The sequence below is a fragment of the Helianthus annuus genome, chromosome 5 (genome assembly GCF_002127325.2).
Source record: "Helianthus annuus cultivar XRQ/B chromosome 5, HanXRQr2.0-SUNRISE, whole genome shotgun sequence".
Classification (NCBI taxonomy): Eukaryota; Viridiplantae; Streptophyta; class Magnoliopsida; order Asterales; family Asteraceae; genus Helianthus; species Helianthus annuus.
This window is the reverse complement of record NC_035437.2, coordinates 107,449,558-107,466,194: the sequence shown is the minus strand read 5'-3', so window position 1 is coordinate 107,466,194 and position 16,637 is coordinate 107,449,558. Positions and strand designations below refer to the sequence as shown.

At 37.2% G+C, this 16,637-nt stretch overlaps 1 protein-coding gene across 3 annotated transcripts; it reads left to right on the top strand.

The window, feature by feature from the left end:
• The first annotated feature begins 12,055 nt into the window (after window positions 1–12,055).
• On the top strand, window positions 12,056–16,168 carry LOC110940907. 3 transcript variants are annotated; one of them, XM_022182475.2, is made up of 5 exons: window positions 12,056–12,234; window positions 14,125–14,418; window positions 14,499–14,577; window positions 15,611–15,701; window positions 15,830–16,124. In XM_022182475.2, exons 1-5 carry the CDS (start codon window positions 12,208–12,210, stop codon window positions 15,909–15,911), a joined length of 573 nt encoding a protein of 190 aa, XP_022038167.1. In that variant the 5' UTR covers window positions 12,056–12,207; the 3' UTR covers window positions 15,912–16,124. The 3 variants fall into 3 exon arrangements, with proteins under 3 accessions (XP_022038167.1, XP_022038165.1, XP_022038166.1); XM_022182473.2 differs by having other exon boundaries at window positions 12,058–12,234; window positions 14,493–14,577; window positions 15,830–16,168; XM_022182474.2 differs by lacking the exon at window positions 12,056–12,234 and adding an exon at window positions 12,823–13,696 and having other exon boundaries at window positions 14,493–14,577; window positions 15,830–16,168.
• Window positions 16,169–16,637: the final 469 nt, after the last annotated feature.

Here is a 16,637-nt window from a genome sequence, read left to right as displayed (position 1 = left end):
GGATCAACTTTTCCTCAAGAATCTATAAACTTCAAAACTTTCTAATATAAAAGTTACTTAAAACGATGCAAGCTTATTAAACCCTAGAACTTTTCAAATCTCACTCGATACGTCAATTAAACTCAAAACACGTGGGTAAGGAAACTTCGTAGGAACCAATAATTTCGACTATATAAATTCTTCTAAAACCATAGTAGCATTCCCATTCATCTACAAAGTAAAATTTACATAGTCAATGGATGATTTATACCCCCTTTTACATTTACAAGCTAGATTTTACGCTCCATGACAACTCAATCTATTTTAACTTCACGTTTTGCTCAAACAACTATATATGCATATCATTTTACACGTTTTAGTCAATATCTCTCAACAATCTCACGTGCGTCACTTGTCCCCTTTTTCTTTCATACTCAAAACTTTTAATCTTTTACGCGCATAAACTCGTGCATTTCGATTTATACTGTAAATAAAATCATTATTTCCTACATCCATACTTATACATTCTATGCCTTTACTATGTTCTCACTGACACATTTATGTTATACTCATGATTCAAAGTTCATACGTTTTACGTTTATACACACACTCACAATTATACATTTACGTTGTCCTTACATTCATGTCTATACTACATTCGTACTCATATTCATACGAGTTATGTTTTCATTTGCACTTTTACAACTTTGTTACACTTATACTCATACACATGTATTTTATCCATACTTAAACATTCATGTTTTACACTTAATTTTCACATTTACATCCATACTCATGCATCTTGTGTTTATACTCATATTTATACTCGTATTCACACTCGTACTCGCATTTATACTCTCATTTATACGATTTATGTTATACTCGTACTCGTGTTTATACTCTCATTTATACGATTTATGTTATACTCGTACTCTCATTTATACTTTCATTTATACGATTTATTTTATACTCGTACTCGCAATTATACTCCCGTTTATACGATTTACGTTATATTCGTACTCGCATTTATACCCACGTTTATAAGATTTCTGTTATACTCGTACTTTTGTTTGTACTCTCATTTATACGAATTGTGTCTATACTCACGTCATTCGTTTGTGCTCAAATTGTGCTCACATTTATGCTCATTTTTAATACACGTTACGCTTATACTTTTACTCGATACTCCTGGCATGCGTTTTGTGTTTATGCTCACGTGCGTGTTCAAATTTAAACTTATACTATGCTCATGCTTTTTACTCAAAAAATTATACATTCGCACATGTACACGGGCGAAACCCGAAGGATTCGCTTACGTTGGACTTATACTATTTGGAACGTAAACATGTTTATATGCTACATTTCTATACTCACGCATCCTTGTTTTTAAAATTTATGTATACCTTGAGTCATACGTAACTAGTACAAGCTATGCGAATCATGCGACGGTAAATATAATCGCGGGTGCACACGGGATTATAGTGATCGGCGTATGAGAACCATAGAGTGTACTACAGTGTATGGTAAGGCACGGAATGTAACATGGCATCGGATACGGAACGGACGTAATGTGGTCAAAACATGACGGATACGCCGCTGGTACTTCCTATATATAAGTGTTTTCACCACGTTACCAAACTTTCGTAAAACGTGTCACGAGAAATTCAGTGTTTTACAGACCTATTTAGACCTAATACAACTTTAAACAACTCACAAACACATTATATCCGATTATCCACGACGAGACCTCATTCTTAACACACTGCTTTCGTCTATTCAACACTTATGCTATTCTTATACTCATTATCGTAAGTAGATCAATCGTTCACCCTTATACCTCAATTATTCTTTGTTGTCTCAAACTCCAAAGCCTCAATTTTAGACAATCCTCTTAGGGTTGCCAAATACCCTTTCGAGTCTTCCCCTTAAATAAATTTCGGGACGAAATTTTCTAAAGGAGGGGAGACTGTAACGCCTCGTAATTTAATTTTTTAGAAATCCATTTCTTTTCCTTTAGTTCCAAAATAAAACTTTTATAAATTCTATTCTTTTTTAAAAAACCTTTTTAATCCTTAAATTCATTATTAATTAATCGAGTTTTTATCTAAAATTCTTCTCTCGTGAGAATCTTTATAAACTGTAAAGTTATAAAACAAATATTCTTCTCTATTTTATGATAAACTCCTAGAATAATAAACAATTCATTATAATCTCTTTTATAACATTAAAGGTTAATATTAAGATAAATTACCTAAATAAATTAACTTATGTAACTATTAAATAATGATAAGTTCGTGATATTTTAATTATCTAGGCTAAGCACTCTCGTTCATTCTCTTGAAATTTCGTTTACTCATGCGCCATCGTTTGCCATATAGGGTGACCTTGTTGTTCCAACCTCCTAATCTTTTACACTCGTCAACGCTTGGATAATCGGAAGGCTTAGCAATTATGTGAGTATACTCGAACCCATTTTTACTTTTAACACTTTGGGTGCAACATGTATTCTATATTAAACGCACATGACACTTGAAACTTATTTGAAACTTACTCTATCCATTTAAACATGAAACATGAAACTTGTGAATCTTGAGACTATTTTGTGCTATGTGAACGTTTAATTCTTGTGTGTAGTTCCGCCTTAACAATAGTAGCGCTATAGGAGTAATGCACCTCCCCGTTAGTCTTTGGGGTATTGTTAGGAGGAGACATATCAACCTCCCGTGAAACTTTGGGTTAGGTACTTAAACGCATTGGGAAACTTGGGCTATCACTTGGACTACGTAAACTAGCACGTTGAAACTATTTTATTATGTTCATGTTGGATTGAGTCTTTTATTCTATTATGCTATGTAACCAAACTTGTATACTCGCTCTTTGCTTTTGCATTGAAACTCTATTTTAATACATGTTGCAGGTTGTTAGACAAGACGATGAAGAAATCAAGTTAGGATGGACTTAGATACTCACTCAATAATAAACATTGTTGTTGCAATTTGTCTTATTTGAAACCATGTAATTCAAATTTTAGTCATTTATGAAATTGGATATAAATTATATTGTCACATAGAGTTATGATGTCTCTTGCAATCTTCACACTTCGTCTCTTCCCGATGTTTCCGCCATTGGTTGGGGTGTGACACTTGAAATTGTATCTAAATCTTCGATATCTTCCAAGATCAAATTTCTTCATTTCCTGTGATTATGAAACCTCGTTTCGTGAGGTGGTCTTCTTTCATGTTTCCCAACGGCATCAAAATACAGAGCTTCATCCTTATTTCTGTAAATCGCAAAAACAAGCATGCGTTGAACGAGTAAATCGATCTTCGAGTAAAAACTTGAACCTTGCAACTGGTTAAACAGATCGCCGATGCGTGCAAAGGATAACGGTTCTTGACTGTCACTTTATTGAGCTCTCGATAATCTATGCACATACGAAAAGACCCGTCTTTCTTCTTCACAAACAGAACTGGGGCTCCCCAAGGCGAAGAACTAGGTCGGATAAAGCCCCTATCCAACAGTTCTTGAAGTTGATTAGACAGTTCTTGCAACTCCCCTGGTGCAAGACGATAAGGAGCACGAGCAATCGGGGCTGCTCCTGGCGTAAGATCAATCTGAAATTCCACCTGACGATATGGAGGTAAGCCTGGAAGTTCTTCGGGAAACACGTCGGGAAAATCACGAACCACAAGTAAATCTTCGATCCTCCTTTCTTCAAGCGGAGTATCAGTAACAAGTGCTAAATTGGCAGGATACCCCTTTCGTAGACACTTCTGGGCCTTCATAGCAAAAATGATGCCAACTATTGCACCATTTCGATGGCCCTGGACAGACCGTGATTCTCCACTAGGGAGCGGTATACGCATGATTTTCTCCTTACAAAGTATATCAGCATGGTGCTTGGACAACCAGTCCATGCCAATCACTACGTCGAAACTACCGAGAGTAACAAGAAGAAGGTCAATGTCAACACTTGACCCATAAGATCGAGTTTGCATCCCATAAGAACGTGTGAGGCTTCAGTCGTCTTACAATCAGCTAATTCTACTACATGCTTAGCTTCTAGAGGTGTTGGAGTTAACCCTAATCGCCGACTGAACTCTAAGGACACATAACAACAATCGGCACCGGAATCAAATAACACAGAAGCAAAGAGATTGTTCACAGAAAACGTACCAGTCACGACATTGTCGTCGTTCCTAGCATCACCAGCACCAAATGTAAATACCCTTCCACGAGCACCATTTCCCCCATTGTTGTCGTTATTGTTGTTCCCAGCATTGTTATTGTTATTCTGACGGTTATTGTTATCATTGGCATTTTGATTCTGCTGAGGGCAATCCCGTTTAATGTGACCTTCGTCCCCACAGTGGAAACACCCCTTCCTATTGCCTTGGTTCTGATGGCGCTGTTGTCTCTGCTGTTGCTGATGCTGCTATTGTTGCTGCTGATTCTGCTGCTGCTGCTTTGGGAACGGAGCTCTACAGTCCTTTGCCATATGGCTCACCTTATCACACCTATGGCACACTCGGACACACGGTCCACGATGATGATAACCACACTTGTTGCACTTTGGCTACCTACCAGCGTAGGAGCCTTGGTTCGGATTGCTACTCTGACCTTGGTTAACACTTAACAAAGGAGGATTGACTGAAGCTACAATTGTTGCTGTTGTCTGGCTTTTTCTGCGTCTGGTTCGAGTTGGACACCTTGTCCGTATCATTCCACTTGCGCTTGTTATCGCCAGCAGGGGTAGTAGTAGCAGTAGGAGTAGCAGAAACACGAGGCGGTAGCGAACCGCGCTCGACCTCTTGGTCTGTAATCTTGTCTGCTAAACGGATGATCTGAGGCAAGTTGTTGAGATTTGCAGCAGTGACCAAACTCTTAACTTGTGGTGCTAAGCCTTTGATGTATAATCCGATTCTTCGAGGTGGTGGTCGTGATAAGTTAGGGCACATGTTTGCTAGCTCATGAGATCGTTTCGTGTAAGCCTCGATTCACACCGACCATTAGCATGTTATTTATCACTATTTAGATTTAGGTATGAACCTTCATCAACAATAGAAATCAAGCATCCTAACATTATATCATACGATGCACATGGCCGCAAACACATAGGAAAAACACACTTGAATCTAAATCAAACAATAAATAAACTTACTAACCAAGAAAGTGTGTAAAGTGTGACTGAATGATCGAACAGGAAAGAACTGGTGCCATGATCCGCAAAGGCTTCGAAGGGGGTTTAGTCGTCGCCGGTTCTTGAGAGGTTTAGGGTTAAATGTTTGTGTGATTTTGCAAATTATGAAAAACCATATACAACCCCTCATGTGTATGCGTTCAAGGTAGGTGAGCCGGGCCTTACTTTGGGCCGTAGGCCACCATGCAAGTTTGGGCCGTGGACTAAAGTTCACAAGATAAAGGGTGCGATCAATGGTCAAGTGTGCGATTCGAAGTGTGTTTGTGCGATTGGATTAACATGACTTTCGTATAACATACATACTTCCTATACATAGCAAATTCGCACAAGTTCAATTTAAAATTAACACATCAACTATTCAATTAGCGTACATGTAAGTTACATCAAAACACAAGGGAAAAGCTTCCGAAGTACGAGTTATCACAGCGAATGTTCTAGAAATTGAAGGAAAAGGACTGTGATTCTGTTTTTTTGCAACTACACGAGTTGTGTCTCTTTTCCTTTTTAGAATTCCTTTCTTTGAGATACCGTTGTCCAACTCAGCATACTTTTGATCTGAATTTGTTGATGCTTCTTTTAGTAGAGAATTTGATGATGTTTCAGCACAATTTTGAGAAAAGGAATATTCACAATCTGATAACAATAGATGTTGTAAATTTGGGAGATGCCATTGATTCAAAGAAGAACTCATTGATTCTCTAGACAAACTGGGATTATCTATCATGTCATTGACCAATATGAATGCATGCAATGAATTTGACAACTGTGACAGCTTATTAAAAGTTTCTCAGGCTCACAGCAACCGCACTGGTAATAAACTGGTACTGCTGGTAGCTGTTCTGGAAATTGAAGGAAAAGGACTGTGATTCTGTTTTTCAACGGGGATGTAATGCAATGATTCCTCTTAATTGAATAGACAGACACTTGTTTCATATGACACATGATAAAAGCGCTTCTCTAGACAATCTAGAATTATGTTCCGTTTTAGGGGTTCTTCATCGCCTGTAACAATGTCGACAAACGTTGATCGGAACACACCGCTTAAATCGTTCATTATCTGTTGTTGTCTCATTATCTGTTGTTATCTCACCAAATCGATCATTTCCTGTTTTTTCTTATTTGTTTGCTTAACAACGATCAATTTGGATCGCGACTGCCTCATAGCCCATGGAGCGTCAGCTAACCTTCACGAGCGTCTTTTCACTCTCGGTGACTGCTCAGAGATGCATGTCTGCAAAAGGTGCAAGAGAATGGCAAGTGTCAGCCAACCTTCACCAGCCTTCCTTTAACATGATCCCTGCTGGTGCTAAACCTTTTCAAGCTTGTTTTCAACAGTGATATAATGCAATGATTCCTCTCAATTGAATAGACAGAAACTTGCTTCATATGACTCACTTGAATCGTCTCGGGTGTAATAACAGTACGATTAGTGGATGTAAATTGCTAGGGTGTGAGCACGAGGACGACGAGAGAGATTTGCATGTTTTTTTTGTCTCAATCATGCCTTTACACACACTGAGCTCTTTTCTATTATGCACATTTATGTATCAGCCTGCGATTTCTTCTGGAGGGTTCACCTATGGTAGTGTTTTGGTTGTTTATGAGTTGATTTGATTGTGAAATAGATAAGAAGGATGAGATATCGGCAGTTAGCTCGAAGAAGTTTCTCTCGATTATTGATGAAGTGGATTTTAGGATTTCATTTGCACAAACTGTGGAGAACTTGTTTGCGTTATCCATCTATGTGGGCTTTCCATCCGTATATTCCGTCCAACATATGACACATGATAAAAGCGCTTCTCTAGACAATCTGGATAAGTTAATAACTTATTACTTGATAAATTACTAACACTAATATATATATGTTTTGTAAAAATAAAATAACTTTAAATCAACTTTAAATTATATATGTTTTTTTAAAAAATAAAACAAAAATCTACAACCTTTCAACAAAATAACACAACCAAATTCACCAAAACCCTATTTTTTGCCCCAAAAATAAACTTCCAGACCAAAACGCCCCGCTTTGGTCAAAACGGGGCGCTTTGGTACGAGGTCACCAGACAAGAACTGACATGCTCAGCCTTTGTGTGTTGACTTTAACCTAAAGTGCCCCGCTTTGGCCAAAGCGGGGCGTTTGGGTGTGTGAATAGACGAAGGGGGTGTGTGAATAGCCCGGGCCTTATATAATGTTTGATGTTAGTACTACTTTAGGCTGATGGGATGTTTGATTTTAGTACTAGTTTAGGCTGAGTGATATAGGGTCATGGTTGGGTTATAATCTGTCACATAGGACCATTATTTATGCGCTACACCGTCTTTCTTATTAAATCATGGTGGTTTGCGTGGATTAAACCACGGCAACCTTGACCCTCCCATTTGATTATTTTACACAAAAATAAATTAAAAAAATAAAGAGGATATTGATTTGGGTCATGATCACACCCTTAGGGTAGTGATTTTGAATGGTGAATTAGAGATGGATGATGACACCTATGTGGAGGGTCATGGTGGTCATGAGGGTCATGACCACACCCTATAGCATTTACGTACATAGAGGCTTTCTCCGTCTTATAAGTAAGTTTCTAACACATAACCCAATGCTATAACCAAAACGTGTAATTTGTATAACTCATTTTAAGACATGAAATCCGATATAGGATAGCCACACCGTGTAAGTGACATTACACCTTTAAAAAATGTTATGTACAATTGTGTAGACCTTACAAGAGTGTCCCTTCTTGTTGTGCTTAGAGACAATGAGTTTGTTGTTGGCCAAGTAGCGTTAAAGGCATAATTAGCTTAAGTCGCTAAACACGAGAAAGCTTGGTTAGATAATCAAAACGCGTTATCCTCTTTTCTTTTGATATATTTGATTCCCTAGCCACAGAGGCTGTGAAACTCTTGAACAGAGTCCAGCGAGTCGTGCAGAGTAATTTCTCAACCTCTAAGACCCATTATTTTTTCTTTAGTAGGATTGATTTTGCTATTCAAAAGAAGGTTATAACGCAGTTTGTTACTCGTTTACCTATTAGAAGAAACACTAAGTCTAAAACGAAGGGTATATGCTTATGGGTGATGTGGTCTCGACAAGATGGTTAATCTTCAGTCTCTTCATTATCCGTGATAGAGCTTTCTATGAGAATCGATCTACAAAACAAAAACACCGTGAAGCTCGTTACAAGGAGGAAAGGTGGGGGTTCTCCTTATACCACCATCCGGCGTGAGAATAAGTATCGTTTAAGAAGAGTAAATGTGTGTGTGTGTGTGTTAAGACCGAGAGAGTAAGGGAGTCGATCCTTAAACCTTTGGAGGAGTCCGGTATTTATAGCCAAAGGTTTGGAGAGGAGGATTGTGGGCTGATGGGCCTTGATACAGCTGTCATCGTGGGAGAATATCCACTTTGTCTCCTGATATGCACAAAATGCAACATATAAATTATATCAAACAAGGCATAAAATCAACCCTTTCTATGTACTAAGGTTGAGAAAAGTACGTTTCTTTGTATACTTTTGATTTTCGAGACTAAATGAGCTTAAATGTACAAAAAGAATAAATTAACAGCAAAAACCAACATAAATATAAGAAAGAAGAGTTGACATACCATGCATGCCCTCCAAGCTACACCCCAAGACCAAAACAACAAACCAGAAGACAAGCATGGGGTCGTGTCCCACTCCAGAGTACATACAGAAGAAGACAAACAGAGCAGACAAGAGACACGGGGCCGTGGTCAACTCTTAGATATGCATAATCTCCCAAAGGACCCCACAGTACTAACCACGAGGTCGTGCCTTCTAACACACGGGACCGTGTGTGTATACGTTCTGGCACAGATCAATTAATGAAGACAGAGAAGGAAGGACACGAGGTCGTGCACCCTGGGCATGGGGTCGTGTGAAGGGTCTGTTTCCAACTATAAAAGGAGGTGCTTAGTTCATTTCCAACTCATCCCTTGGCAAACCACTTCTCTCCCATTTGCCACCATTCCACCACCACTACAACACCATCATCCACCACATTCCTCTATCATCCACCTTTAGAGTATGTGTAGTAGTCTCAGGATCCAAGATTGATCGTAAGAGTTCTTGTCAAATAAAGGCCATGCTTGGCTAATCTCTTACATCACTTGGTGAAGACAAATCTCTTATGTATTACTTTTGATTTCCAAGCTTTGGCTACTTTTTATTTGGGTTTTATTAATGACCTTAATAAATAGTTTTTTATATTGAAAGTGAACTTTACTCTATCATTTCTTCATGTTTTGTTGATTCACTCATCCGTGTCTTTACGGTAATTATAAAGCGCATTAACTACCTGGAAGAGGGCTAGAAACGGTGGTTTGGGATTACAAACAAACGTAGCTAGATTCCCACACATAACAGAGCTATCAGTTGTTTTCGATGACAATCAAAAAACATTTTAGTAGCCCTTGATGACGATCTTCTAAACTGAGCCTCGGTGCACATAGTTCTCTAAATCTCACTAAATTAAATGGCAAGAATTGCAAGCGTACAATTTGAACTATATTTTAAAGGCCTAGTGTAGATTACAAACATACAATGATTAAATTGTACAAATTAAGAGCATCCAAATAGTGGGTGGAGATACAATAGGAAGTTTATTTTGCTAGGAAGGATAGGAAGTGATCTTGACCATCCATTAAGTTAATCAAGGGCTAAGATTAAATCAAGGAAATTGAAAGGAAGAAAAGAGGCGCGTGAGTTTGTTCAAGGGCATTCTAGTCAATCCAAGCCAACAGTTTCTCTCTCCTCCAATTCCCCCCCCCCCCATTTTTTAAACGTTAATAACTCTTTCATACGACATTATTTTTTTATAAAAATTGCACCAAAAAAACAAGCGTTTTTTTATCTTTAAAACGAGTATACTATTGCTATATTTTTTAAAAAAAATTTAAAACCCAGTTGCGTAAAACGCAATAGAAAAACCACCAGTTACGTAAAACGCAATGAAAAAAAAAACCTAAAAATGACATTTTTCTAAAACGCAACGCACCAAAAACACAAAGAAATGACTTATTTGTAAAACGCAATGGCCAGAAAACACACAGAAATGTCTTATTTGTAAAACGCAATGGCCAGAAAACACATAAAAATGTGTTTTACCTAAAACGCAATGCACCAAAAACAAAAAGAAATGACTTATTTGTAAAACGCAATGGCCAGAATACACTTAAAATGTCTGTTTTCTAAAACGCAATGGACTGAAAACACATAAAAAAGTGTTTTACCTAAAACGCAATGCACCAAAAACACAAAGAAATGTCTTATATGTAAAACGCAATGGCCAGAAAACACTTAAAAATGACTCATTCTAAAACGCAATGGACTGAAAACACCTAAAAAATGTGTTTTACCTAAATGAGCCAATTTATGGAAAATTAATTTTTCTGATGCGTTTTTAGTACAGCAATTTCCGAGCTGACCTGGAAGCTCAACCCCAGCCAGGGGCTCTGCCCCTTGGACCCCGCCAGGGGCTGCCACCCCTGGGACCCCGCTACCGGGGGCTGCCGCCCCCGGACCCCCGCAAAGATCGTAAAACGCAATGACTAAATCAAAAACCCAGATCATGAAAATGAAATTAAAGAATTTCTTACATGGATCGAAGCCGATTTCTTCGTCAATTGACAAAATTTGAATGATAGAAACACTTAACAACGCTCGAATCAAACGAATCGAGTGATTATCTCCAAAATCACCGGAAAAACGAGATTTTTTTATGAAATGAAACTGGGTTTTCTTCAAAAAAAGCTGAAGAACACGTTGATCGGGTTCGGAATCATTGATTGGTGATGAAAATCGCACTATAATGTAGTGATTATTGAGATAGAAAGTGAAGAAATAGTTGAAGATGGTTGGTTTTGAAAATGGTGGGTTTTTGAATTTACTGGGTTTTGAAAAAAGGAAGAAGAAGGAGTTGGATTGACTAGGTTTTGAAAAGGAAGAAGAAGGAGTTGGATTGACTAAAATACCCTTTCGCTTTATTTTAAAATTTGTCACATGTCATAATCCTATGGCTTCCTATCCTTCCTAGAGAAAATTAACTTCCTATTTGATTTTTCCCTCCAAATAGTTTCACCCAAAAGTATTTCATAAATTACTTTTAACCAAAAACTATTTGTTTTTTACTTTTAACCCAAAACTTTTTATATTACAATCTATCCTCATAACTTTTTTTTACTTTTAACCAAAAACTATTTTTTTTTACTTTCAACTTTGGTCCTTTAAATTGTACAAATTAAGAGCATCCAAAAGTATTTTTTTTTGGAAAACCCCCAAAGCCAACGTTACGACAACCATATGCATAACAATTTTTTCTTTGAAAAATCCCCAAAGCACACCCCGCGTTGCGGCGGGGCGTAAAACGGTGTCAAATAGTACTAATGTCACACAACCGTCATCGACAACCAACACTGACTCGACCTATAATATGCGTATTGCGATGAACCTGTCAAACATGGAAAAATAGAAGTAAAAACGTTGAACCACACATGCACGTTGCGTCGTATTAACTCGAAAATTTTAGAACTATACGTAAAACGAAAATTTGCGAAAGATGAAAAGTATAAGTGATAAAAGTTGTGAAGTTAAATTGCAAATAATAAAAAGTTTTAGATTAAAGTTAAAAAAACAAATTATGTAGGGTTAAAATTGGAAAATGAACAAACCTTTAGGTTAAAACAAAAAAACCAAGTTTTTTTTTTAAAAACACCCAAAGCACAAATTACAAGTCTTATGAAAAAAAAGTTTGTTAATTTATATAGGTTTTAATAATCATAATATAAATATAATAAATAAATAATAAAAGATTAAAAGCGTTCTTGGAGTTTGAAAGTGTAAATGCATATATTACACATGTGTGTAAGCGTTACTGTCACCCCACGAGACGGTTTCTCTCTCTCATGAAAATGCACACTCCACAACAAACACATCATCATCTTCTCCGCCTTCGAATCTTTCATTTTCTTCTTCACACTCTTCTCTAGCCACTACCTTCTCTCTCCTCCCATGGCGGCCCTTAACTCTACACAACAGGTACTCTGCATTTTCACTTTACAATTTCTTTAATTTTTATCAATGGTGGAAGGCTTGCATTTCTCTTGGTGCAGAGCCACTGGTTGGCAGGCAAATCTGGGTTCGATCCTTGAACCAAACGGGTTTTACCGGTAATTTCACCGTAGTGCCTACAGGCGGGTGAATTACCGGGTTTTCCCCGGTGGACTCGGGTTACTCTTGGAATACTCCGTTTGGTCTAGTGGGTGCCCGAGAGTGGTTGGGATTGATGGCCGTTAAAAAAAACAATTTCTTCAACTTTATATCAAAGTTTCCACTTGTTAATCGGATTCTCAAACTGCATGTCATTCAAAAATGCGACTCGATAGTTTTATCTTCTCAATTTCATCTTCAGTTTTTTTTTTCTTCTAAATTTTGTGTTGAAAATTGCGCCTCAATACTTTTTGTCATTTTGATTTAGTAATTATAACATATGTAGTGGAAGACACAAATAATGCTCCAACCCTTTGACGTTTTGCACCATGTGGTAGTCCAGTCAGTAATGGGGCATTATGAGCCGTTTTTTTTTTAAATGGGTGTAGTGGGGATGTATGTATTGTGGAGTATTATGTTAAAAGAGGTGTTAAACAATTAAATTAAAAAAAACCATCCAAAAAATATTATTGGGCAAATAAAAACCATCCAACTAGTCATTGCCAAATCAAATTGAACACGGCGTGAAAAAAGAACGCCAAACATAATTTTTTTGAAAATAACGCCTAGGGGGCGGTTGGAAGGCGTTTTGGGGCGTTTTTTTTTGGGAAAAAAAGCCCAAAACCCCCAACTACGGGTGGTCTTAGTATTGTTTTGGTTAATGATTTTGATAATTTGGGGTTGGATTCAATGTATTTTAGATTTTTAGGCCCACGTGGACCGACTCGCCTCAAATATCACCAACGCGTTTTGAACTAACTAATGTTAGTGGATAAGATGAGAACTCCATAGTTAAGCGGGCTTAGATAGATTTAGTACCAATGAGCTCCTAGTGGTCAAATCAAAAAATATTAATATTGGTGGTACGAAGTTGTCGCAAAGCGAACAATATTAATCAATATTATTGGTACTTGTTAGTGGACAAAATAAAGGAAGAACTTCACAGTTAAACATAGTAAGGTGAAAATTTTGTGAGCTCCTTGTGGGTAAGGCGGAAAATCTTAAAAGGACCTCGTGAGGAAAGCTAAATATTAATATTGGTGGTATGAGAGACCGGATGTTAAAAAATGAGTGTGGGTCCCATTGGGGAGGGTACGTGAATAAACAGTAATAATTATGATTGTGACGGGGAAGGTAGTTCCATATTAGGTCAGCTGGAACCGTTCTGTATTTGAATGTGACATTATGTCTCTTCCTTTATCAAATCAGAATATACTTTACATTAAAAATCACAAATATCATCTTCATTATTTTTCATACAGTCATGAGATATGCCAACAACAAGAATCGGGTAACACTTTATTTCCACCATTTCTCATATTTTCTTCAAATTTACTTGTTACTATATATATATATATATATTTTTTTAATTCTGAGTACACATTTTTGTAAAAATATGAAAATTCTATAAAAAGTGGGTCATGTTTGTTAGACGTTACGATGGTTCACGAATATAAACTGTAATATTTCCGTGTATAAATTACAAAATTATGCATGTTTTAAGTTGGAGTTGTATATTAATTGATCTAGGTGCAGTGGCGAAGCTTGAGATTTCCGACGGGGGGTCGAAAACGTATATACTCAAAAATTTCTATACGAAAATTACACACTCTCCACTACTGAATGAAAAGTTCGGGGGGTCGGCCGCCCCCTCCCGTCCTACTTAAGCTGGGGTGTGAATGCATGATAAATAGTAACAATGAAGTTAAATTTTTGCAGGGTTGTGATTCTTTTAGAGCTGTCGATTTGGTTGATGAAGACGACAACGATGTACCTCATTGTGAACTGCCTGTAGCTCTTTCTAAATCAGTGGAAGTTTATGTGGCCCTTGAAAGTCAACTTTCAATGGATGAGCAAATGAATAGTCAAAGTTGCATCAACAAGATGGTGGAAAGTGCAGCTGGTTATTCTAAATGCAGTGAAAAAGATGTGGATATTGAGAAGGGGAAGTCGGGAACGCCTGGAATCAATGAAGAAACTGTTGGTAGCCTAAAGAATGAAGGAGGGCAGATGGTGAGTTAATAATAAAGTTTTTAAGGCATTTTTGTTTGTATTTTATTCAATTTGGGCTTTCAACCATTTTGCAGAAACAGACTAGCTGTGAAATGGGAGGAAAATATATGCAGTTTTTGATGAATCACAGCCTCATCTTACCCAAGTTCTCTACTCGAGGTACTTGACCAGATTCTATGCTATACACATACGTATGTGTATGTGTACGTGCGTGTGTTTGTATATGTGTATGCAAGAGTGTTAAATGGGCCGAACCCAACACAAACCGGAACTCAATAATTCACGTCAAACAGATGAACTCGAACATGACACGAACACAAGCCATTCAACCCAAAAATTTAATTTATTTTTTTCATATTAATAATGTATAAGTACAAATTTACAACAAAAAGTGCAAATGTATATAAAGTAATTACATTTAAACTATAAAACTTGATTTTCTGTTCTCTTTTTGTATTTTTTTTTTAAGTTGGCATTAAAACCAAACTGGTTTGTGTCATGATACAAAACAAATAAAAAAAAGAGTAAATTACAAAAATCGTCCTTTATGTATGTCATTTGTTGCAAACTGTGTCCTTTGTCTTCAATAATTACAAAAAACGTACTCGATGTTTGCAAACTCTTGCAAGTTATGTCCTTTAGCCATAACGAAGTTAATTTTTGTGGTTAAATATGACCAAATGGATCCCACATGAGGGTATTTTTGTGGTTAAATATGAACAAATGGACCTCACATGAGAGTAAAATGACCAAAATACCCTCATGTAGGGTCCATTTGGTCAGATTTAACCACAAACAATTAACTGAGTTAGGGCTAAAGGACATAACATGCAAGGGTTTGCAAACATCGAGTACGTTTCCTGTAATTATTGAAGACAAAGGACACGGTTTGCAATAAGTGACATACATAAAGGACGATTTTTGTAATTTACTCTAAAAAAAATAAGTACAAAATTAAATGGGTTAAACGGGTCAACCCATGAACCTGCAAGTAACCCGAGCACAGCCCCTTCAGCTAAACATGTCCGTAGGTCGACCTTGAAACTAATCCAGACCCATTTAGACTAAGCCCAAACCCATGAAGTCCATGTTAGGTTAGTCATTAGTGTCATGTTTTCGTATCGTGTCAGCAATTCACATGTGTATGTGTATTGACAAAGCACTTGCTGTTATTGGACAAATAAATTTGCAGGTGAGAAAGTTGCCGAGGCTCCAAGAATAAGAAAGTACAAGCGTACTGCCTCTTTTAATTCAAGAAAAGTTGCTCTTATGTTCTCAGTATTGTAAGTTCATGACCTATTTAACCCGTTTGAGACAAGACATGACTCATATCGACCGATTAAGAAAACAGTCACCTATACCTTGTCTTTTTAACATCAATGTGCTCGTGTTTCTGTTTACTTGTTTCCAGGTCAAGTTTGGGAACGATTATACTCATATACCTGACACTGAGAGTCAAACAGATGGGCGATTCATCTAGCCGTTCTGAATAATAATAATAATAATCATCATTATATTTTGTATTCGTTCACTTCGGGTGCTTCTTATTTTGGAAGAAGATTAGTTTTTGAGGGCTATTTTTGCATCCCCTAGAATTATGTTTACATGTTTTGAAGCATGCTTTGATATAGGCTGTAAATAACTTGAGATTAGTCTCACTTAACTCTAGAAGTTGATCTCCACTTGTTTTAAATCACGTTTGTATATATTTGTCTAGAAGATTATAACGAGTAATGATCCGTTGTAGTTATACGAATGAACCAAAAGACATAAAACTAAGAAACTATGAAGTTGAACTTCTTGATGTCGTGTAATTACTTCTTGTTTTAGAAATTAGACTTCTTGATGTCATTTTTCTGAGCTCGAAAGATCCATTAGAGGGCAGGTTTGGGGCACAGACCAAACCATAAACTATCTCCGATTTGGTTCTATACTACCACATCAGAAAAAGAAGTAAAAGTGTGTACATATCAGTGTATGCACTCGCAAACTCACTCAGGCTAGAGGGTATGGTGATGGTCCTCCAAGGGATGATGATCCGCCACGTAGGCACCACGTCATAGTCCTCCCAAGGATGGTTCATCCCACAAAAGTAGAGGGTATGGAGGATGGTCCTAGATGATCCTGCCCCACCAATTTAAATTGGAAATTATTATTATTATTATTTTTTAAACGGTAACTTTTCGTCTGGGAAAGCGTGCATTTTTGTCTTCACATGC